Source organism: Ptychodera flava, chromosome 14 (assembly GCF_041260155.1).
Source record: "Ptychodera flava strain L36383 chromosome 14, AS_Pfla_20210202, whole genome shotgun sequence".
NCBI classification, from domain to species: Eukaryota; Metazoa; Hemichordata; class Enteropneusta; family Ptychoderidae; genus Ptychodera; species Ptychodera flava.
Genome location: NC_091941.1, coordinates 6,817,122 through 6,843,370, shown reverse-complemented (window position 1 = coordinate 6,843,370; position 26,249 = coordinate 6,817,122). Strand labels below are relative to the sequence as shown.

The following is a 26,249-nucleotide window of genomic DNA, read 5'->3' as shown; positions in this document are numbered from 1 at the left end:
TCATTGATGAATAAAATGGCTTTATTCAAGCGTATGAGACAGAATGGATCATGTACAGATGATACAGAGTCTAGACTGACATATAAAGAAAACATGACATGTGCAAAAATGGTCACAGGTTGGACTGTACACAGGCATGGTAAATCTGTTTTGTTGGGCTACAGTTACATAATAGGATTGAAAAAAACCGGACATGCAGCAGGTGTTTTTGTTGTAGCCTTCTTTAAGTTCTGTCAGGAAAAACCAGTCAATTCCTCGGAAAATGTTATGTGTTTGGTCAGCTGAGTTTCCCACTTCCCACAGAATTGCGCCTGAACTCCGGAATAAATCCAATTATGAAACTTCTGCAAGTATCAAAGAACAAGAAATACATCACAAAAAGGTTCAAATCAAATTACTGAGTAATTGTGAAGAAGTACTTTAGTACAAAGATTTTCCTTGTGTGTTGGTTTCAATCTCAATCCCTGATTTTGGCATTAGGAAATGTGTGAAGTGCTTGTTAACTGTTTGTCAATCCTTTGTTTTCCATTGAAATTTATTATATCAACTACATAAATTTATATATATATATATATATATATATATATATATATATATATATATATATATATATATATATATATATATATATATATATATATATATATATGTCTGTGTACATGTTGGTGTTCATTGGTATGAGGAGGTATCACAGTTCATATTTTTAATTTTCCTCCTAACTGGGTATTCATACAGCATTGTACCTACTTGGCCCTTTCTGCCATTTCCATACAATTCCATCGTGGACTGTAAGGATAGCTCTTCTGTACGTGGTGGTATGGTTTGCCAAACGATGAGGTGTGGTACACAGACTGAAATGTGAACACTGGTTGCTCTCGGGGAAAATGCGGAGGTATATCAACTGAGAAAATGAACAAAGTTGAGAATGATTTACTTTGAAATTGATGCTGAAAAAGAGGACCTATACTTTCATCTCTAAAGTACTTGCATTTTTTCCTTTATCATATTTAGAGGAAGGATAGGGTCTGGAATACTGTGAATTTGACATTGGCATAAATTTGGGGTCTAACCCAAAAAGGTTCCTGACCAAAAACTTGGTTAATTTGTTGGTGCAATGTAGTTAAAAGTTCAAATTTTTCAATTATAAAACCCTGGTAATGAATGTAACAGACAATTGATTTAATGTGGCTGCAGTTTTGGCAATAAAAGTTCTGGGGTTAAATTTTTTATGTTGCATTGCATTATGTCCTTGAATGAAGAGGTCTTATTGACACTTTAAATGCAGCATTTTCACTACTGTATTGAAATGGCCAAAATGTAGCTTGTGGTACACTACATCACAGTCAGCTTTGCAACAAAATCTGCCCAACTATTAGCGTGGTAAATATTTTGGTCAAAGTCGGCTAGTTACTGACACTTGAAAACACATGCCTAATCCCTCTACTGAAGACCTTTAACAATGAACATGTCGACCGAGTTATTGAGCTTTGTTAAACAACTGTGACAGCCTTCCTCTTTTCTGCATATTTCATGAGAAACTGCATTATAATTTAATGAGCAAAGTCTGAGGACATGTTGTGTGATACTTACTGTGTAAGACAAAATGGAAGTCATTCCATTCTTGTAAGATTGAGATCTTGGCAAATTTTTCTGCGTCATACTCAAGAACCGACCTGGACAGTTGATTGTAGAAAAAAAGATGAAATTCAAGAAAAAGAAGGAACCTGTGACGACCATAATTGACAAAAGTCCTCCATTGAAAACTGAAAAATTATCTTTGCTGAAACTGGCAGATACCAAACAGACATGATGATTTGGATACACATCGACCAAAACTTGATACTATCAAAATATGTATACATTTGACTGGATGAAATTTTCAGAATGGTATGAACTGAGAAATATGCCTAACTTTTGTCATGTCTTGTATCTTTGCTTTCAACAGTTGTACAATCGTCAACATTTCCACATCCTAACAAAAGAGGGCGCACTTCAATCTGAATGCTTCAAGGCATCTGACCCCAAAGTTTTACGGAAATCATTCCTACATTTGCTTGTAGATATAAACAAAAAAATAAAAAAACAAATAACTTTGAACAGGAATGTTTCTCTTTGAGATGTCTATTTATACAATACGGTTACACTTCATTAAGCTTTTCTTCCTTGACGAGGTAGAAGTCTTGGATTAATGTGTTTTTACCACTCAATTTTATTCTTGCACTTTGTCAAGATTTATAATCCATTGAAACCATTTCCAGAAGACAAAGAAAGGTACGTGTGTATTTACCTTCCAAACAAACTAAGAAATGCTGAAATATATTCACGTCTTTTCTGGTAACTCTTCACAACATTTTCAACCTGTTGTTGAATGAAATTGTTGAGAAACCGTGCATTAATAAAAAGCAATGTTCTGAATTGTTTATGAGCAAACAATTCTTCAAATGAACGAAACTGCTTGGACTTTCATATAAGAATTTGATGAATGATATTCCCCACGGTATTCACAAATGGTTATGTATTACTGGAGAGAGCAAATAAGTGACTACCACAGTACATGTTAAAACAGGCATGAGATAGATGACTGTTGGTTAGGTACAGTGCAGCACTGGGACAGTCACCATGGTTAAAGCCTTTTCTTTGACCAACTAACTTTCAACTCCATAAAACATGCCTTTTCACTGGTTGATATTTCATACTTTAATAGCACTGACCACACATCATTAACTACTGTACCACAATATTATGGTTGATAGATATAACAACATACCTTATTGGCTAGGAGGTCTTTAACGTGGGGTACATATTCTGAGAGTGTGTTATCTCTTGGAAATACAGGTATTCTCAGATGAGATGCTCCACCTATAGCACTGAAGTGAAAAATATAACAGTTTTATTGCAATTTGTTTTGAAGACGGGCTATTGTGATATTATTCTGGTCAGCAAATGTTGGAAAGAAATTTGTTTTATGATGAATCACCTAAAGTAAACCGACACTCATTTTGCAGTATGCCCTCTTGTGGTGGAAAACAGAAAAAAATGCATGTTGTTTTTTTTTTCTTCGAAGTTCTATTCAACTATCACTTGTGACAGTCATGTATGATATCACATGTCTGTGGCATGTTAAAACTACACTGGCCAAGCCATATTTGCAAAAATTTATTCCTTCTGCAAATTAGCGAGCACTGAGTGCTCATTTTTGTCTGTCAAATGCAAATTTTGTCTTTCTTGCTATGTAAATTGTCTAGCTTCGACTCAATAACACACTAGTAATTAAACATAAAAGTTCTCAAAACATGATTGATTTTATAAAGCTATAATTGTAATTGTTCTGTAAGACATATCATGTTTTATTGCTGTGCAAGTCTTCTCATCCATTGTCTTCAAATCTGTGACTGTGGCATTATCAAATGTCATAGCACAATAAACTCTATCTATTGTAAGCAAGCAGTGTAGGAAAATCATGTTATCATACTGAATAATATTCATAATCTGATTATCCCTTCCATCAATGCAAATTGGTTTTAATGATATCTCAATAGGAGTATGAACATATGGTAGCTAATCATGAACGGTTTTGAACAAGTACCCTTTACAGCTAAGTTTTGTTGTAACATGACTGTTTTCAGTTGTAATTTTCATTTTACAAGTATAAGGTACGTCATTATAACTTACTGTTCCACTCTCGGTGAGAGATACAGTTGAGGTAGGACTTTGCTGGCTTCTACGTTGTGAAAACTTATCAGTAAGACTGCTATGTCTTCACCAGGATCTCCCTGTATAGATTAAACAGAGCAAAACAATATTAAATAATGAATTCAAGGAAAAATTTTTGAATCAATCTGGAATATTATAGTTTTGGATAGCAAAATTATCCATGGTAAAAACTGAGGTAAAACAGATCTAATAACTTTCATTTTCTGCAGGAAACCCTCCGCTTATTTAATACACGACAGTTCTCACAAAATTAATGACTTTACTTGTAGATGAATACCATTGCAGAGCTTTACCCTAATGAAGAGAATACCACTTGTGTGTAAGGGATTTGTTTTCTTTAAATCATAGCAGTTTATTGAAGTACCTGGATGAGATACGGTGGTATGGCTGACAAGTCAACTGGTAATCTGATGAGAAACGTAACTGGTGTATCCGCTCCCTGCAAATTAAATGAATACAGGAATGGTCAGAGTTGATAATACACTAAAAAGGTTCAACGTTTGACCTACATGCATGAAATAGCATTATGATGGACAGTGTCATCATAGTTCTATTATGGTCGGGTTAATAAATGCGTGCTTCAATTTTGTTATTATATTGTTGACTGATTTTGCTTAAATGTCATATTGTACTCTCAGAGTTATGCTGTGGTGACTCACTTTTGTTTTCCGTCTGCCAGCAAACACTTCTATTTGGTCATAAATATCTGTTTCTTTGAGTGCATTGTACTCATAGTAAAGTGTTGGCATGTCTTCTAATAGGGCTTCTTGATACTCTTTATATCTTTCAACCAATTCTGTCATGACATAGAGCAACGACTTTTTGTCCTCTGCATCCCAATCTACCAAACTCTGAAGTGAAAAGTGATGATCAACAGGCAGTTTACAAAAAGAGCATTAATTCGAGGATACACCTACAGGGGGCGCTCTTCATGTTGATATCAAAAAAGGTGGAATTCACATCCACTGTGACAGGGACAGGGGAAAATGACAAACAAGAAATGACTGGTTACATCATTGTGCAACTTCTTATCTAACCAGTCTCATATTGGTGCATTGTATAGATTCATTACTGATCAATCTAGACTATAATGCACACAATAACTTGGAAGGCGAACAGTCTAGTCTGACTCAAGTAGTTACAGAATTTCTTGGCTATGCAATGATGGTTTACAGTGAAACTCTTTTCACATACAGGCTTGCAGGTCACTGTGTTTTTGAATGAATCGCTATTTTTGAATGCATGTTTGCTGCATTTTAATTTTAAAAATATAGGATGAAGTTTCTCCTTGCTTTTTTTCATGTTATTGAGACCAACAGACTTTTCATGAAATTTTAATCAAAGTAAATTGCATGGTATTGGGGATGCATCATTTGAATCATGTTTTTCAGATTGATGTAAATTGTATTGCACTTGTAAACCAATAAAGCATTGAAAACTATGAAATTATACCTGGGACTGGTAGTAAGATGGCTTAATGGAAATTAGAAATCTGATAGATCAATAAGTTTCCTGCTCTCATACCTTGACGTCTTCTATTCTAGGGCAAAATCCTCTATCTTCAGGATCAAATATGAAATCTGGGGGATCTGATGGACACAGACAATTGAAAATAACTTGCCCTGTGGAGACAGGAATGAAAAAGTAGACAGAGCGGTACAAAAACAAGGAACAATTAATGGCGTAATCATTTCCTACACATTCTCAGTCTCTCTCTGTCTCTCTCTGTCTCTGTCTCTCTCTCACACACACAGAAACATGTACACATTCTTTTCAAAGCTGTTTTCATAATTATCACAGAAAGACATCATTTTTGTCACATTGCACTTGAAGTTTACAGATATATTTCTTTGATTGTACTGCCATTAATACTTGCCATGAGGATGAACACCTCCATTTTACAGTAATGGCAATCACAGATACCACTCTGTGTCATGAATCATAACACTTACTGCTTTGTAGGGCTCAAGAACACATCACTGAACACTAGAGGCATCTTTATGTCGACCTTCAAGATGAAAACCAATCAATCAAAATAATGTCTATAATGTACCTAGTATAAAGTATAACTGCCAGAGTACACACTTTAGCACTAAAGGGTCCATACTTAGATAAGATGTTGTCCCATTCGACAATGACCATCCTCTAACTCGTTGATTTTCAGGTCCTTGTAAAAAATTCCATGTTTGGAAAGTCTCATGCAGAAACCCCCACATAAACTTCAATGAATGATTTTGGTGGAAACGTGTGACCCTTTCAACACTACGGTTTGGCCAAAAACTATTGTCATCAATGAGGATTGTGTACTTGTTTACAGGGAATTAGGGGTGAACAGGTGAAGTTGTCAACTTGAACTTCGCTCAGCTTCTGTATATACATTCATATGTACTTACAAGTGACAGTATTTCCTGCAAATGGTATCGTCACCTTAAATCGGTCACAACATCTGACTGGCTTTTGTAATGTGATGTAACACCTAGTTGAAAAATACATAAAATATGGAAATCAGTATTGTTAAAGTCGCTAAAATCGACACACAAAAAAACTGTTCAACAATATATCGTCATCGCATAAAATGGTTACTATTTTTTTCATTCATGACTCACGACATCGTGAAACCGGATTTCTCTGGGTGTGGATAACATCGGTTGTCGAGTACATACACCGCAAGTAAACTCACCCCGATTTAATGTTTGAAATCTGCACAGCGCCGCCAGAAACGCCAATATTACTGTCTCTGCGGAGGGCATCAACAAACCTGGCGATAAATGGATCAAGAGAATCGAATTCTTCGTTTCCGATCATGTCGAAAAGCGTGAAGTATATGAAAATAATTCGGGCACCAGACCGCACACATCCGTCTTGTAAACAGTATTTTTTCCACTTCCGGGACTTGCCAAAACGAGGCTAAAGGTATTTCCCGAAATGAAAACGAGGTTGGGATAACCAAACGAGCAATGCATGGCGACCTCCTACACACAGATCAGAAGTATGTTGGTATCGGAAATGTTTTACCTTCGAGTAAGTAGGTTTCGGAGTAATTTCTGTTTCACTGGCTTTAACATTTTTCCGACTTTTGCAACACAAAAAGTTAATTTCTTGGATGATAATTTGCAGAATATTTTGACGACTGGCTGTTTGAAATGTACCGCGTTGAGCATGGCCATGGGATCGGGATCGACGTGGTCTATCTTGGGAAACCAGCAGAACAGACGTGTATTCAGCCTTTACAAAACATCGACATGGCATCAGACTCGGAGAAGATTCTTTCCGTCGTACATGGAGACGAGGCATTCGGTAATTCTTCATAACAAATATCTTCCAATTTTACATCATTGGACACCGTGGTGCGAAGCACCAAAGGTGTCCTATGTCGCCACAATGTCTGTGTGTGTGTCCGTCTGTCCGTCCGTCCGTCTGTCCGTCCGTCTGTCCGTCCGTCCGTAGACAGATTTTGTTCCACTCATAACTTACTATAAGAACCCTTAGGTCATAGACTCCCATGTATAAGGCAGACCACAGTCCCTCTATCCACCGGTCTGGAAACGTGGCTGGTTTCTTTGTGACACTCCGTGATATGAACCAACACACGATTCACACCTTAAACAAAGGACACTGACAATGTTCAACTGGCCGCTATATCGATGTCGCTACCCACGATCCTATGACAGCCGCAATGTGATCGTTCAAAAACATGACGTTTGTGGGTTGTTATTTTCAGAATATCACAAAACATTACAACTTGTTCACTTTAGAAACACTAAACAATTTTTTTTTCATTAAATGGGTAACGTTGCCCCTCTAGATAAAGCTTGAAAGGGACCACACATTATGGTTGCATTATGATCACGATCGAAAAACAAAATGGCCATGCACTGTTCGCAAGTGTCATGGACTATTGCCCGAAATCAAGAAGACAGGCAAAATCAGCTGAATATTAACATCGACAGCTGAGTAGTTCATTACCAAACTTGTTATTGTGTTGACATGATAGCATTTTGTAAAAGGTATTTACTGTGCCTGAGCGCGAGCGTACGTATCGAGAGTTCGCCATATCACAGTCCCTCTAGTGGATAGAGGGACTGTGGCCATATTGACGCTACATGGGAAAATATATATGCGAAAAAAATCTACGTGCATTTCTGCAGTTGTCGTTCCTATTCTGCTCCGTTAACAGACATAATTTCACAGAATATTACACAGAAAACATATTTAGATCATATTTGGAGGCACTGACTACTAGCATTGCAAGAGAAATGGACGACAAATTTTCCGGTGTGTTTCCAGCCGTGCCTGAGCGAGCGTACGTATCGAGAGTTCGCCATATTGACGCTGCATGGGAAAATGTGCGACCACACAACTAAAATCTACATGCATTTCTGCAGTTGTCTTTCCTATTCTGTTCAGTTAACAGGCATGATTTCACAGAATATTACACAGAAAACACATTTAGATCATATTTGGAGACACTGACTACTAGCATTGCAAGAGAAGGGGGACCACAAATTTTCCGGTGTGATTCCAGCCGTTGCTTGTGCTACGTACGTCAACACACTCGCAGCGGTCAACCCCAGAAATTATCGCACACTATCATCATTTACGATGGGATAAGGATCACGAAAAACACACACCGGTTTCAGGATATGATAATTTCTGTCTTCGTGTCGTAGATAGACGCAGAGAACACTTAATAGAGCCAAAAACAGCGAAAATTCGAGAAAAGCGTATACACAATCGGGGACTGTGGCATGCAGGACAAACCCAAGCTACGCATTATCACGTGACTGGCCCTCGTATCGCGGTTCGGCTGTGCGGTCTAGGTGATTGACACCTTTTACAATAGGCGTTTCCAGACCGGTGGATAGAGGGACTGTGGGCAGACCATAGACTCCCATGTATAAGGCAGACCATAGACGCAAAAACTCAAAAACCGCTGCACGTATTGAGCTGATTTTTGTGTTGTGATGCCATATATGATGTAGATGTGCCGTTGTTAAAATGAACTTTTTTGGCCCATAGATATGCTAATGAGGAAGAAAAAAAGCGAAAATGGTCAAAAATCAATAACTCAGGAACTACTCATCTGATCATTGTCATATTTGGGTTTTAGGTACCTTGGGCCCAACTCATTTAAACTCATAGATTTGATGTCAATATTTGATGCTTTCTATTTTAAATGTTTTTTTTCTTTTTTTGCCATTTTAGTTAAACATCTTTTCCTCTTAAACCAATGGTTGGATCGCTTTAAAATTTGGCGTGCGGGTACCTTGTGAAAACTCAAAATAGAATTTATCAAAATTATGGCACAATTTGCATATTTGTATTTTTGGGCAATTTTTGCCATTTTTGGTTAAAAAATCTTCTTTGAAACTGTGTATGCCATTACTTTCTAATTGGGTGTGCAGGTTCCTAGGAGTGACCTGAAGATGACTCTGTGAACTCAAGCTGAAATTTGCAATTTTTGTGGTACTTTTTGTCATGCTTTCAAATTGGTACATAGGTGAAATGTAGTAGGTTATTCAATCAAAGTCAAGTACTGCCTGTGTGAATGAGCATATTATGATTGTGCTGTTCCAGGCTGAGGTGCTATTTATAGGAATGATGCAATGTTAGACGGTAATTGATGTTTTAACTGAATTTGACTTACATTGTATGTAACTCTTGTACTGTATAAACCCTATCAATTCACCCAGAAAAAAATAATTAATATGATTTTAAATAATTGAATTAATGAGGATATCAACAAAGCCAAAATAATTTTAGTGTAGAATTATTAGAATGTTCAACTTTTTTGACAGTTCATGGTGAAATGCTTACCATCTCGGAGGATAAAAACATGTAAAGGCAACTTTCCTGAATCCCAACTTTGACATATTCTGAACCGTCATATATTGTGCTCTGTATGTTATCTGAAAGAAATTGCTCATAATAGTTTGTCATGATAGGTTGGTCAAATAAATAGAGATACAGAAAGTTCCAATTTCCATTTATGGTTGACTTGGTAAGGATAAAATGAAATTACTTTTTGAGGAAAAAGTAGAGTGATCAATTAAAAGAGTGGTCAAAGTGATAGGGTTTTTATGGTAAAGCTGGACTGTAAGATTCCTCATGTGCTATTTATAGCAATTATGCAATCTGTGTAAACAGTGCATTGAAAGTGTTACATGATTCCTTATAATGCTTTTGATGACCTTGAACTTCTTAAGTTGCAAACATTTGTCTCTTCTGTGTGCTTTCTCTGAGTACCTACAGGCTCAACTTATTCAACAGAACTTACTTGCGATGTTAATTTGAAAGTTAAAATGTGCTTGGTTAATAGGATGAAATACTGATAAAGATAACCAGCTGAAGATTCTTTATAACCTGACAGATATATGCTGTTTTTTTATGACGTAAATGGTGATAAGCAAGTCTTGTTTACTTTAATTAGAACGTAATTAAACTCTCATTTATATTATTATAAGCAGTAGTATCAAGTTGATCAAGTTAATATTGACAAGTTGGTCGGCTGTTGGAGGTTAAAAGCAGTATAAATAAATGTATGTATGTATGCATGTCAATGTGTTTGTCTGTCTGTCTGTCTGTAGACCCACGTTTTTTTGGAGGGTCTATGGTCTGTCTGTCTGTTTGTATGTATGTATGTTAGTTATTATGTGCGGATGTATGTCTGTCAACATTAAAAACTCCTAAATCGCAGCACCTACCATCTTAGTATTTGGTGGACAGGTGCATCGAGGGGTGGAGATGTGAATTTGTTGAAATAAACATGTGAAAGTCCAAAATATGCAAATGAAGGGGGGAAAAAAGGAAAAATCCTGCAAATTGCTAAAACTTTGTAACCACTGGCCAGATTTGGTTGAAACTTGGTATGCAGGCTCTTTATAGTGACTTTAGTTAGATTTCTTCAAATTGTGGTGAAATTTTGAAAGTTGTATTTTTTGGGCAATTTTCCCGTTTTTTGTCAAAAAATCTTTTCTGAAAGCACTCATCCCATTGCCTTGAAAACTTGTATGTATGATCCTAGGGTTGACCTTTGTCAGATTTGTTCAAATTGTGGTGAAATTTTCATATTTGTATTTTTGGGGCAATTTTTCCCATTTTTTGTCAGAAAATCATTTTCTCCCAAAGTATTTGTTGGATTGCTGTAAAACATGATAGTCTTGATCCTAGGGTTGTTTTCTGTCAGACGTGTAAAAGTCATTATGAGATGGAGCATTTCATATTGCTGGGGTATAAGATTAATTTGGACTTGCAATGGAATTTTCTTAGTCAACCTGTAAGAATGCAATGTCATGTGTGTACTAGGGTAGTAAGTATCGCTGCAAAATGGGAGGACAGTGTCATTGACACTATTTTTAGTATATAGGGATAGACTATAGGATAGAAATTTTTTGACAAAATGTCATGTGACCTCGATAACCTTTTACCTAAAATACACGATTATGTCAATAAATAAGTAACCACAAGTGCTATGTCCTTTATATTTAGTAGGATGGGAGACCTTATGACAACACATGCTTTACCTCGTTAATTATGCCCATATATAATTGTGGCAAGCCAATAGAGCTAGAGGTCTGAATTTTGGCATATATGGATTAATTAGCAATGCAATTGGTTTTTTACCTCCCATTTGCCATACATATATGGCAATTGGGAGGTTATATGGTTGAAAAAAGTCTGTATGTGAGATGTCTGTCTGTATGTATGTATGTATGTATGTATGTATGTATGTATGTTAGTATGTATGTATGTATGGATGTCTGTCCGTCCAACGCAAAAACTCACGAACCGCTGCACGTATTAAGCTGATTTTTGGTGTAGTGATGCCATACATGGTGTAGATGTGCCGTTGTTAAAATGAACTCTTTAGTCTCATAGATATGCAAATGAGGTAGAAAAAACGGCGAAAATGGTCAAAAATCAATAACTCAGGAACTACTCATCTGATCATTGTCATATTTGGGTTTTAGGTACCTTAGGCCCAACTCATTTAAACATATAGATTTGATGTCAATATTTGATGCTTTCTATTTTTAATGAATTTTTTTTCTTTCTTTTTTGCCATTTTAGTAAAAAATCTTTTTCTCTTAAACCAACGGTCGAATCGCTTTAAAATTTGGCGTGCAGGTGCCTTGTGATAACTCAAAATAGAATTCATCATCAAAATTATGGCAAAATTTGCATATTTGTATTTTTGGGCAATTTTTGCCATTTTTGGTTTAAAAAATCTTCTTTGAAACTGTGTATGCCATTACTTTCTAATTGGATGTGCAAGTTCCTAGGAGCGACCTGAAGATAACTCTATGAACTCAAGCTGCAATTTGCAAATTTTGTGATACTTTTTGCCATGCTTTCAAATTTGGTACATAGGTGAAATGTAGTAGGTCATTCATTCAAAGTCAAGTACTGCCTGTGTGAATGAGCAGATTATGATTGTGCTATTCCAGGCTGAGATGCTATTTATAGGAATGATGCAATGTTAGACAGTATCTGATGTTTTAACTGAATTTGACTTACATTGTATGTAACTGTTGTACTGTATAACCCTATCAATTCACCCAGAAAAAAATAATAAGTTTTTAAATAATTGAATTAATTAGGATATCAACAAAGCCAAAATAATTTTAGTGTAGAATTATTAGAATGTTCAATTTTTTTGACAGTTCATAGTGAACTGCTTACCATCTTGGAGGATTAAAACATGTAAAGGCAGCTTTCCTGAATCCCAACTTTGACATATTCTGAACCGTCATATATTGTGCTCTGTATGTTATCTAAAAGAAATTGCTCATAATAGTTTGTCATGATAGGTTGGTCAAATAAATAGAGATAGAGAAAGTTCCAATTTCCATTTATGGTTGACTTGGTAAGCATACAATAAAATTACTTTTTGAGGAAAAAAATAAAGTGGTCAATTAAAAGAGTGGTCAAAGTGATAGGGTTTTTATGGTAAAGCTGGGCTGTAAGATTCCTCGTGCTATTAATAGCAATTATGCAATCTGTGTAAACAGTGCAATGAAAGTGTTACATGATTCCTTATAATGCTTTTGATGACCTTGAACTTTTTAAGTTGCAAATATTTGTCTCTTCTGTGTGCTTTCTCTGAGTACTTACAGGCTCAACTTATTCAACAGAACTTACTTGCAATGTTAATTTGAAAGTTAAAATGTGCTTGGTTAATAGGATGAAAATACTGATAAAGATATCCAGCTGAAGATTCTTTATAACCTGACAGATATGCTGTTACTTTAAATGACGTAAATCTTGATAAGCAAGTCTTGTTTACTTTAATTAGAATGTAATTAACTCTCGTTTATATTATTATAAGCAGTAGTATCAAGTTGAACAAGCTGATATTGTTTATATTATTATAAGCAGTAGTATCAAGTTGAACAAGCTGATATTGACAAGTTGGTCGGCTGTTGGAGGTTAAAAGCTGTAAAAATAAATGTATGCTTGTATGCATGTCTATCTGTCTGTCTGTCTGTCTGTCTGTATGTATGTTAGTCAGTATGTGCGGATGTATATCCGTCCACATTAAAAACTCCTAAATCACAGCACCTAACAGCTTAGTATTTGGTGGACAGGTGCACCCAAGGGTGGAGATGTGAATTTGTTGAAAGAAACATGTCAAAGTCAAAAATATGCAAACGAAGGGGAAGAAAGGAAAAATCCTGCAAATTGCTAAACCACTGGCCAGATTTGGTTGAAACTTGGTATGCAGGCTCTTTATAGTGACTTATTAAAGTTACATTTCTTCAAATTGTTGTGAAATTTTGAAAGTTGTATTTTTGGGCGATTTACCCGGGTTTTTTTGGTCAAAAAATCTTTTCTGAAAGCGCTCATCCCATTGCCTTGAAAACTTGTATGTATGATCCTAGGGTTGGCCTTTGTCAGATTTGTTCGAATTGTGGTGAAATTTTCATATTTGTATTTTTAGGACAATTTTTCCCATTTTTTGTCAAAAAATCATTTTCTCCCAAAGTATTTGTTGGATTGCTGTAAAACATGATAGTCTTGATCCTAGGGTTGTTTTCTGTCACATGTGTAAAAGTCATTATGAGATGGAGCATTTCATATTGCTGGGGTATACGATTAATTTGGACTTGCAATGGAATTTTCTTAGTAATCAACCTGTAAGAATGCAATGTCATGTGTGTACTAGTACTTAGTATCTCTGTAAAATGGGAGGACAGTGTCATTGACACTATTTTTTTGTCAAATGTCACGTGACCTTGATGACCTTTGACCTTGAATATGCATATATATGCATAACTCAGTAACCACAAGTTCTTTACGCTTCAATTTTGATAGGATAGTAGACCTTAAGATGTCACATCTTGTACCTCATTTATTATGCACATATGTATTTCTTGGCAGGCCAATACAGCTAGAGGTCTGATCTTTTTTCCCAATTTAGAACCATAACTTAGACATGCCTCTTGTTTCAAAATGGGAACAATGACATAGACCTATGTGTCCATAGATCTGAACATATACACTCCAGTGATACTTCTTAATGACCTCATTTCCCTGCCCCATCAAGACTAATACTCCTATTACAAGTGGGGACTATGTCATTGTCAATGACTTGTTACTTCTAGAATATACAGAATATTATCTCACATAGTGAGTGTCTGAATATTATTCTGAATTGTATTCCAAAGCACATTCTGAAAGGACTCTTCTGGAATATACAGAATATTATCTCACATAGTGAGTGTCTGAATGTTATTCTGAATTGTATTCCTAAGCACATTCTGAAAGTAACTCTTCTGAAAATTTCACATTCTTTGCCACTGCACCATCTCCCTAATACATACTGATGACCCACGGTGTCCACTCAAGTCTCACTTTGATTTTAATATTGGCTGGGAAGGGTATTGTTCAACTCACGGCGATGGCTGCTGAGGTACGCAAGTATATGCATACCACAGCAGCGACCATCTTAGCTGCAGTACAGTAGCTCGAGGTTTTGCCTGGGTATTTGGGTGGACGGCAAAACCAGATGTCCGACCCAAATACCCAGGCAAAACCTCGAGCTACTGTACTGCAGCTACGACCATCTCCGTGTGTCGAACCACAAGCGACTGTGTTACTGATGTACTAAACCATTGCATCCATACCACGTTTATGTATGTACGCAAATCAACAAAGCAGATGGGAATGGTAGACAAAAATACTAACATAATCATAGAAGATGCATACTATTGTGCCGCACGCTTTTGCATATACTATAGTAAAGACTTCAAATGATGGTAACATATGACATCATGAAAAATACTCTAATTGAATAAAGCCCAACAAAATCATACATGATACGTAATCATTACTGTGATTTCCAGGAACTCCAAGGAAGTAAATTCCATTTCCAAATAATAGAAAGCAGATGCCATTTCCAATACAGCATTTTGTATCACTTCAACTGAATGATCCGTTCGATTGAAATGATACAAATGATGGCAATCAAGGAAGCTCATGATCTCTGCAAAGAGGTATGAGTTTGGACAGGCAGATTTGTTGAAATCATTAAAAACTCTTTAGACATTCAGTCAAAATCTGTTCAGTATATTGTCAGCATTTTTCAGACTGTTATTCCAACCCCCATAAAACTAATTGCGCTACAATACTGGAAATACAATTACATTCAAACACCTATAATCTGATTATGGTACTCCTCAACAACAGAGTAGCCTACCATCACAAGACAATGTCATCCGGATACCAAAAGCAGTGGCCAGAAAACTTGAGAAGAGGATGAACCAACGGGGTCCATTCAAGTTCCGTGGCAGGTTGTTTGTCGGGCAACCAGGGAAGCTCATCATCTCTGCCAAGAGGTCAGAGTTCAGTCACTACCAGAACCAGTACTATGATAAATTCAAACCTCCAAGGCTTGCATCTCAGGGTTGGAAGCACAAAAAGTCAGTGGGTGATCACTTTACAATCAACAGCATTAAAGGAGTAAGTGTTAATCTTTACAGCTCTATTTGGTGTCATGGTTGTCAACATACACATGGTTTGCCTCAAAGTAGGGATGACCCAGAATGCCTCAATCTAAATTTGCACTTTCTCTGAAACAAGCAAAACCAGCATCCCTCCCTACCAAACTGCTTTGATTTAATAGTACTCTGTGAATGGTAAATTGCCTCAAGAATGACATACAATCTTCCTCAGTTGCCAGCATTTTGTATCAAAGACATACAATCTAGACAAGCATATAACATTTCTGTTACATGACCATAATAACTTTATGCAAATTTAACAGAAATATAAGGTATAACCAGTATATTGTTATCTACATCACACGTTCTATCATTTTCAGAATCCAACTCTGATGAAGGAAGAAACTGATGGTATTTCTACGACCTTTGACTCATTTAATCTTCATGAATCACTTCTGGATGGCCTGAATAGTCTGAACATAAAACAACCAACAAAAGTACAGGTACTTTTGATTTGTATCTATCTCTAGACCTTGGAATAACTTCTCATGGAATATTTTAGTAGAGTCCTGAACTAATATTCTTTCTTAGGAACATTGAATGGCACAGATTTACTAGAAGATGACAGGTGATTGCTAGATTATATATGGTCTTGCCTGAAAACAAATGATATGGATATGTGTGCCAATAGTATGTCCATGAGAAACATAGGCACGACACTGAACATACAGTCTTGTTGATTCTGAAAATGCTGACATTGACTTGATTTCTGTTTTCATTCTGGTACTGGTAACTTTTCAAACATGTTACACACAGTGCACACTGTGTTAGGGTAGACTGAGTGTTTAATGTGCAGCAACCTGTGTCTCTATCTGTGTGGAATATGACCAGGTCTGAGAAAGCAGTGGGGAGACGAAGTCGTCTTATACTATAAATGACTACTTTATTCTATACTGATATAATAGACAGTGGCTAATACAGTGAAGCATAACACTTGGTTGAGAGACCGTGTATAGAGTCCATTGACGTGAAGTGTCTCTGTTGAGGGTAGAAATGTCTCTGCCTTGGCAAGGCAAAATTCCTGTAGATAAAGCACTTTTGGCAGGAAAAGTGTCTATGAGTCATGAGAAAGGCACATGATGGATTATACATATTGTCTTAGCAGATGGAATCTCTGGTTGGTAAAATAAACAGTGATAGGAAGCAGTGCCTCAAAGCTTAGTCTTAGAAGGAATGCTATCTGAGTATCTATAGTAAGACACTGTACTAATAATGACGTAATACAAGAATATATTTCCTAACAGTATCCCTAACGATGCAGTGCCATCCCCTCTGGCTGGAACCTGCACATTTTTGAAAGCTATAGTCTTATCTTGGCACAGTGACATTGTACTGTTTTAGTTGCAGATTAATGTCAGCTCGAGTACTGATTAAAATTTTGTATGATCAGTATGAGCAAGTCCTAAACAATTTTTAGCAAGTGAGGAAAATAGCGCCCTCAATGGTGATTTTGAAAGGTTAGGGTCCATTTATTCTTATAACTTTAGGTATGGTGGGCCTTACACCTTTCAGACCTTTCCAGATTAGTTGTATGAAAAATTTTCTGTAGACATCTACAGAATTCTTTTGAATCTGGTTTTACTATAGAATTCCATAGAAATTGGTGCCAAAACCCTATAAACTTTTGTAGAACTTCTATGGATATATATTGAATATCTATGAGCCATATAAATTTATGGAATTCTATGGAGTCTTTTTTCATAAGGGTAACACACAATGCCATCATTGACTGTCACTTGAGCCAGCATTTTGACTCTGAAAGACAAAGATCTTTCCAAAAAGTTTTCACAAGCAAGCTCAAACCATTTAAGTATCACTGCAGGTCTCAAAACTCAAAGGGTTAGCACCATCTTTCTATGAACATAATCTTCCTTGGCAGCAAACTGACCAGTGACAGTTTGATACTGTCATTTATTGGCATGCAGCATCCTAGGTAACATAGTTTGTTCCTGTTATGCACGTTCTGTGCAAACTATTCAAAACACAATGGGAATTTTATAAGTGCTTGGCCAACAGAAAGTGTGAGAGTGGTGTTGTGGACGAAACATAGGTTTAGCATGTGAAAGTTTATGAGCTACAACAAGACAATTTCATGGAACCTGTTTCAGCAAACACACCAAGACACTGATTGAACATTTGATTGCTAACTGGGTTGTATTTACATGACTGTTTATACTAACAGATGTCAGTAGCTACAGTTACCATGAAATACACACGTTTTTGTATTTTGATTTTTTCGAAATGCTGACATGTACACTTTTACCTCACTGTGTCTTATTTTAGGTAGCTGCCATTCCAAAAATCCTCCATGGACATAATGTTTTATGTGCAGCTGAAACAGGTACTCATTGATTCCCTTTTTGATGCTGTATTTGTCTGTGCTTTGCCATCCAACAGAAAATGGAAAAATATGCAATACCAGTACCTTTGATGATGCAGAACTTTAGATATAACACATTTCTATTCAATTTTCTTAACATCTTTCTTTAACCCCTGATTCCATAAAAAGCGAGTTCGATTTGTAACATCACATCCCTTCAATGTAAACAGAAGAAAGCGGTGTTGTTGATATGGATGTAGATGTAATAATATGGCTACCAGTACCTGTATCAAGAAGGATACATTTCAGTATTTACCAAGGCATTCTATTTAAATCCTGGATTCAGATTATACATTTTCAATCAACCGTAACATACTCTACATTTTATTCATTATGAAAGATAGAGCTCTTTGCTTCCTTTCAAGTATGTCAAGGAATATACCATTATCTTAAAGCAAAGGAAACTTGTTAAAGAGAGAATAGCATTTGTTAAATATTTCTGAATATTTCAGCTGACATGCTTGTGTCTTATTCTACCAGGGAGTGGGAAAACTCTGACATATCTTCTGCCACTTCTCCATCATCTGAAAAAAGAAAATGAGGAACGTGGTATGGAAGCTGTTGCCAGGTTACCAAGGTCATTGGTGTTGGTGCCTTCTAGGGAATTAGCTGAACAAGTTCTCGTAAGTTTGTTTGTAATATGTCTTCACTCAAAGATGTGTATGCTACGGTTAGATACAGTCAGAAAAAATAATCCAGGTATATTGCATTGTAGTGAGGTTTATCACCAAAATAACATTATTTGAGATGCTCTTATCAGATCATTATTTTTTACATGTCGGTAACCCCTTTTAGACATAAAGTTGGTCAGTTTACTCACGTGCTGATCAAATTGTGGCATTTTCCTGTTGAAATGTCTATGCACAGGAGAAATCATAAAAAAAGTTAGTGTTTACTGATAGAATTTGATAGTCTTTATTGACTACTGAGATGCAATGAAACTGTTGGCTTTTTTCATCTACAGGCAGTTGCCAGAAGGTTATGCAATTGTGTTGATTTGTCAGCTAATATTATTGAAGGAGGCAGGAGAATTGTAAGTATACATGCAGTACAGCTAGACTGTTAATCATTTCAGGGAACTGAAAAACTGACAGAGGTATATACACATGTTTATATGCTTATGTACAGTTTCACCCAGTTGTGCAGATTTTCATATTTACTTACACGACAGACTGGAAGTTTTTCCCACTTGCCTTGTCAGGTTTTATCATCTTTCCACAAGTACTTTGCACCAAGACAACTTATGACTAGGCTGTACTCCACAAAACTGTTCAAAAAGTTTGCCTGATAACTACTGATTGATTATACCTTGATGGCACATGAAGATGTTGTAGATTTTTAGGTCCTTGATAATATTGAAACTTTGGAAAAACATAAGAAAAGCAGTCTTTTGTAAGAAAGGCATGAATACAAGGAAATGCTGTGTGTTTACTTTTGATGGAGATGATGTGAATTAAATGTCTGAAAATTCTGTACTTACTGACTTACCGGTACTTTGATTCCAGTCTATTGGATTTAAGTAAAATTGATAAATGGCATTACTGTGCTTGTTTTGCAGAAAACTTTGCAAAACACAACCGTTACACCAACAGATATACTCATAGCCACACCCAGTGCTCTACTCAGATGCCTCATATCAGGTAAGTTGAAAAATATTTTTTTAATTTCACTGAAACATTCCAGAAACTGTTGTAGTGTTAGTGCTATGTGTACAGGTATACATATGATTTTATGAGTTGCAACCATAAATGTAAATGGACCATACCGTAGTACAAATGAGACATAGGCATAGAATTACATGTATTCTAGCCAGTGCTTATGCACTCACTTTTGTATTTTTAAACACCACATGATTATTTTTGATGTCCCTTTAAAACCACAATAGCCAGTGGACATCATTGAATTCAGATGCAGGCCTATTCGGTTAGGTTAACATTTTCAAGCACAGATTCACATTAAGAATGTCAAACTTTTGTTGGTCTTTTTAAAACTTCAGGAAGTGGCAGTAACAACAATGCAAGGCGTATGGACCAATGCTACATTTGAATGTGACTAATAAAACAAAAATTAAATGCATAATTATATGTCTGTTTGTGAAGTGGTCATGTATCTGTGATATTTGTGGTCATTGAAAGAGGGACAATATTACATGTTGTAGCAAGTGTATGTTGTACTCGTGTAATTACAATTTTTGTACTGGCTTGCATTCTTTCATGAAAACAGGTAACCTTGCTCTATCCCACTTCCTGTGCTGATCTGAGTTGCCTTACTTTCCAGAAAGCTCACTTTTTGTGTAATCTCTTTCAGGCTGGATTCATTTAACTAACATACGTCATGTTGTCATTGACGAAATTGACACTATGCTTGATGATAGTTTCAAGAAAATTGTTGTGAATATTGTAAAGAGAATACCGGTGAGTTGGCACAAGGAAAGTAAGATCTTCTGAGAGTCTGTAACACAGTATGTCACCGAATTAAAGTCACAAAGTAACTTTTGTATGTTTCTGATATCATATTCATATTAGGAAAATAAACTTAAAACTTTTTCTGTCCTTGCAAATTAAAAGTTTAAACCACTAATCAGTACCCTTAGCAGCACATCTTTTCTCTATTAGTGCAAGATGCGAGGTATAATGATATTCAAATATGCAGATTACATTAATGAGCATTGTTTCGGTATTAAAATTCTATGCTAATGGCCCTTAATCAATGCGGAATATTCATGTACCTCGGATCTTGCATTGTATATCTTTTCTGGAGGATAAAGTAGGTTTTTCTTCCATACATCTTTGACATGATGAACTGATAGGGATATTAACATTTTCCAAGAGATATCAGTGTTTTTAAATGAGGTTCAATCCTGCAGCTTGATATGCTACTTTGCAAAATGTTTTAGCATGCTGACAGCCAATATTATAGGATGATGTAACGGGTGATCTGTAAAAAGTGTGGATTAAAAGGAAAGAGTCAGTTTGATCAACATTCTTGCAAAAGACAATCACAGACCTGAGAGTTTTCTTGATGACAAAACAGTTTATTTAATACCTTAAAAATGTTCAGAATCTTTGCCATGTTTGAACTGAAACTTCGACAAGCATTCTTGTTGATTATAATAGATAACTCCCGTAGTGTAGAGAATTTAATACACTTAATGCCATCAGTGCTGCACTTAGAGATACCAATACTAGTAACTTGACACATGATGAATTATAAAGTGTATGGTTGTCACTTGCATAATTTCAGATGCTGAGGTGTGACATCTCAGATTGCTGTAAATATGCATGTACTCACAACAGAGCTAAGTTCCCTTTACACTTCCACTTTTGCTTCTAAGATTCGAGGTGAAGCAGCCATGTCAGAGAATGCACAGCTCATCATGACAGGTGCCACAATGCCAAAAAATGCCAATTTAACCTTAGAGGAAGTTTTAGAGGTAAGGGAAAGTATAAGAATTTATTGTTATGGTCAGTATGTTACCAATGAGTATATTGTTCTAAGGTAATGAGGATGGTGCTGGATATGGTGTGTGAAAAATTTTACAGTATTATGGAGTGAATATTCGCTGGGATCACGTCTACGTAATCAGAAAAATTCAATTTTTATAAGAATGAAATTAGTACTTTATGACTGATGAACTGAATAAATATTGTTTTACTCATAGCAACACAATATCACTGTGTATGGGTAATAAAAGTCATGGGTTTAAACCTCTTATAGTGTTCCGAGTACCAGTAATGTGCTGAAGTTAACAGAAGTTTGATAATTATGACACAAATTTGAAGCTGTTACTACCCATTTCAATTACAGAAATGGCAAATGAGATTTGAAACTCAGATATAGTCACCAACTTCATTTCACTTTCATTTCATTCATACTGGTTTCTTTTCTCCTTTTATTCAGCCAGAAGCTTTGGTCACAGTTGCTACATCTTATTTACACAGATTAATGCCACATGTACCTCAGAAGTTTCTTAGACTTCACAGTTCAGAGAAAGCAGGTGAAGTTCAAAAATTCAAGAAAGACAAATAATTTTGCAAAAATATGGAAAACCATCCTAGTATGAAAGTTGCTAATTTCAAGATATCCAGTTGAAGAGAATTTCTTACATCAAAATTTTGTTGTTTTAATGAGAGCCTTTTAAGCATGAGTAACACTGTGTTGTGATTTTAGAAAGACTTGGTGTAACAGCATTGCATGAATTAAAACAAAAACATCACCTTTGTCCGTTCAAACTACCATGATTTGAAGAAGTGGAAACAGTGTAAAACAGTAATGAGTGTCAAATCACTAAAAAACAATAAAAAATACCCGCATAATTGTGTGTACAAAGTACAAAGTACAAAGAAAATGCCAAACCTGTGTTTATGTTTGGCTCATACAATGAATATAAGCTACAAACAAGTATCTGTACTTGATAAAGTAACCTTGACCTCCTGTACTTGCACTTTAATGTTAACTTTTTATTTATTTTTCAGGGAAGCTGCTAGAACTTGTCAAACGAGACATAAAACATGACATTCAAGTAATGGTTTTTTGTGGCAGGACAGAGTCATGTAACTGGGTCTCTTATTTTTTACAAAATAACAACATTCCAGGAGTTGTAAGACTAAATGGTAACATGAATGTGTCGGTTAGTGGTCATCTTTTTCATCCTCAATGTTGTATTGCTCTTATCCCATACAGAGTTACCTTTCTCAGCCTGTGATCGTGCTTGTGTAGAAAGTTTGATCCCATAACATTACATTGGTATATGATCAAGGCTCATCCAGTGGGCTTACCATTGTGTAAGATTCTTCCCACTTCTTTAACCTGGTGAAAACATGATCTCCTATTTTCACTAGGGAATACATTTGTTTATCCTTGTCCCAGAACATTGAGTGACACCATTGGTCCATTGGTGTTGGGCTGCCTGAGAAAGCTGGAAAAAAAGCCAAAACAAGTTAATCAATCTCAAGGATATCAAAACATGGCAGGATATTTTTTGCTCCCTTTCGTGCTCTAATTTCACAAAACGTTGGTATGGTGATCTTAAAATTGACCAGAAATAAATTTTAAGGATGGAATAAACATATTGTTATTCAATATTATTGCTTGTAACTTTTCCCATGTATTGACCATGGGCAGTTTATTTCCTTTCGTTAAAGTGACTATGACATTATGTCATGTCAAAACATATTTTTCTGGGCCGTTGTTTGAGCTTGGGCACCTTGAACAAGAAGATAACTAAATACCGTCCTTGGTCCACTCACATCTCACAGATATATTTGTTTACAATGAAAACCTTGCATGCATTAAAAACCATACCTTTACCTGCATTACTTATCCAGCATACCTTACTCTACTTCGTTGCCAATGCAAGGTTTCTTTCTACATGCAATACAATGAAACATTTACTACTTTTGCTAATTTCATTTTCATAGGAAATAACAAACAGCAGACATGTAATATTTTATTCAGCAGGTGATTCTTTGAAATGTTTCAAGCAATTTTTATCTTCCTCAGTGCAAGACTGACCTTTACTGGTGATTATCAATATCATGGTGTGTTAGTATGTCATTCAAAGTTTATATTTTATCTCCATGATATTTTTCCACAGCAAAGAGTGGGAATATTTAGACGATTTCAGAAAGGCACAGAGAAAGTTCTTGTATGTACTGACATTGGTTCAAGAGGACTGGATACTGTCAGAGTAAGTCAAAAAATCTTTGTTATCAAATACAAGCTGAAGATGTATAAAGATAAAAACAAGACAATGATAGAAAAAACTGGAAAAAATATATTTGCTATAGAAGTAGAGGACTATTTTGGCCACCAAAAAAATAATTATTCCCAAGATTTATGATTGTTACTCAGTTAAATGACTGTGATGTTACTGTTTTCACTCAGGTAGCAGTGCCTTGCATGCTTGAAGGCCAATTGTCTTCAGCTTGGGAATAGACACTATAGCTTCTATCCTGAATGGTACAATGCTATTGATTCTGTGTGACCTTCAGTGTAATATCATAGATAATGACAGTTTGAACTGGTGTTATGTCGTTCACATAAGCTGCAATAAAAAAGATAAACTAGCAAAATACAAATCAATACTGGATGAATAAATTGGCCATTGAATAGATATATCCCTTTTGGGGTTGAGCAATGTTTCAGATGCTCTGTAATGCAAAACAATATATTAAATGTGTTGTACATTTGTAAAAAAATACTTTTTGCCAGAAATTTGTTCAGTGATAGACCTATGAAGATGTACAATGCTTCTGAAAAATATTGTTAAATATTCAGACTTCTCTGCCGTGAATTTATTTGCTGAAGAGGAATTTTACAGGATTAAAAGACATGATTGTGTGTATTAACTTCAATGATATTTAGTGTTAGTGTCTAAGAGGGATCATCATCCATTGTTATCTGTCAACGTATGTCTTAGTCTGATAAACCACTGCTCAGGCTTTCGTATTGCCCTCTGTAGCCCTAGCTTGACTGTCAAAGAGAAATACTTCAGTTGACTAATTACCCAACCAAAACACTGGTTCGTTTTTGGAAAGCAAGATTATTTCTTTCACTACTTCTGTACATCTTAATTTGTAAGCAGCTTATTGCATTAAGGACATTTTCACACCTAGATGATTTGTCCTTTGTTATGTTATCAGGTACAGCATGTCATCAATTTTGATTTTCCCAATGCCATGTCAGACTATATCCACCGTGTCGGCAGAGTTGGTCGAGTCGGTAGCCTTGCATCTGGACATGTTACTAGTTTTATTGTGCACAGATGGGATGTTGATCTGGTCAACAAAATAGAGGTATGTAGAAACAGTCAAAGTTGACATGGGGTCAGAATTCAGTTGTAAAACTAATAATGCATGTTTTACAGGTAACTTAATCGTTAAAATTTGATCATCTTGTCTCTATGGCATCAAAGTATGTGCCATTTTTTAAATTCAGATAAACATACTTTCCATTAAGGGACACAGTGTGCATCATTTAATGAAACTGAAATCAATACGTTGCAATTTAGCTGTCAGTTCTGGTAGCTTACTTGATAAGTCTGCATGTGTTGTCACAGGTTGTTCATAGATGCTGTTGTAAATGCAGGTAGCAATTCTTCCTTCTTTCTATTCTCCTGCCTATTCCATACATTGAATTTTGCTTTGCAATCAATTCTTCATTGATTCACACTGCAGACAAGGTTCTGCCTAACACACAAACTTTTTCATCACTCAGATTAGCATTGTAAACCATTTTCACTTTCTGATCTTCTCACAGAGAGCAGTACGAAAACGAGATGTTCTGCCCAGTGTAGACGCCAACATCAAGGGCAGACTGAACAGAATACAGCAAGCAAAATTAAATGAAGACATGTTATAAATTCCACTGCCAGGACATCACATAGAGGTCATAAAAGCTGGATGGAAAAAGGGATTACCAAGTCTGTCAGGACTTTTGTAGGCCTCTTTGGATAAATATTTATTCAAAGAAATAGTCTGTCACAGATGTTGTAAATATTGTAAATGTGGAAGTATTCAATACCCACGAGCTGTGATAAAGATCTGTAACAATAAAGATACATAATTGAGTTCATTGTCTATGTTCTTTTCTCCTAAACATAGAGATGTAATGAAAGAGAAGCTTGACTGTTTGATTTTTTCTTCAACATTTTATGGTATGTCCAAGAGGAATATTGCTTAATGTCGATATTGATATGTAAATCTGTCAATCAGAGATCCAGTGTTCCTTACATCATTGCTATAGCTCAGTTCATTATAAAAGTTTCTTTTTCATTTATATAATAAATTGCTGAAAAAAATGTTGATCAGCTATAAGTGTCAATGTACTCTTCAGTGATTTTTTTCTGTCTTTTCCTTGTTCTGGCCCAAAACACCTTTTTGAAATGCCTCAAGTTCAACTTGACATCATCTTATGAGTCAGGTCAAATGTTATGGTTGGCAACTGAATGGGTTAGAATTTGATTATCAATTATCAATAATATATCATTGCAACTAAGGTATATCTTGTGGTACAAAAGCTGATACGTTATATTTCAGTGTTGTTCAAGGACCTGCGAAGGTTACAGGAAATTCGTATTTAAAGGATTAAAACTCACAAACTGTGACGAGACGTCACAGCTATTGTCCTTTCAACATGGACCTTGATTCTTA

At 35.8% G+C, this 26,249-nt stretch overlaps 2 protein-coding genes across 2 annotated transcripts; one reads left to right on the top strand and one right to left on the bottom strand.

The window, feature by feature from the left end:
* LOC139149123 (BRISC and BRCA1-A complex member 2-like) lies at positions 1–6,573 on the bottom strand. The gene is made up of 11 exons (XM_070720687.1): positions 6,395–6,573; positions 6,108–6,190; positions 5,239–5,336; positions 4,374–4,565; positions 4,079–4,153; positions 3,673–3,773; positions 2,768–2,867; positions 2,288–2,358; positions 1,591–1,673; positions 748–901; positions 1–344 (listed from the first exon to the last, which is right to left on the bottom strand). Exons 1-11 carry the CDS (start codon positions 6,517–6,519, stop codon positions 278–280), a joined length of 1,149 nt encoding a protein of 382 aa, XP_070576788.1. The 5' UTR covers positions 6,520–6,573; the 3' UTR covers positions 1–277.
* A 72-nt stretch (positions 6,574–6,645) lies between these two features.
* On the top strand, positions 6,646–25,666 carry LOC139149121 (probable ATP-dependent RNA helicase DDX28). Its single transcript, XM_070720685.1, has 15 exons — positions 6,646–6,735; positions 6,832–7,011; positions 15,403–15,675; positions 16,037–16,159; positions 18,000–18,057; positions 18,577–18,719; positions 19,061–19,129; positions 19,655–19,736; positions 20,404–20,510; positions 21,431–21,529; positions 21,997–22,093; positions 22,572–22,726; positions 23,693–23,785; positions 24,741–24,893; positions 25,357–25,666. Exons 1-15 carry the CDS (start codon positions 6,676–6,678, stop codon positions 25,456–25,458), a joined length of 1,794 nt encoding a protein of 597 aa, XP_070576786.1. The 5' UTR covers positions 6,646–6,675; the 3' UTR covers positions 25,459–25,666.
* Positions 25,667–26,249: the final 583 nt, after the last annotated feature.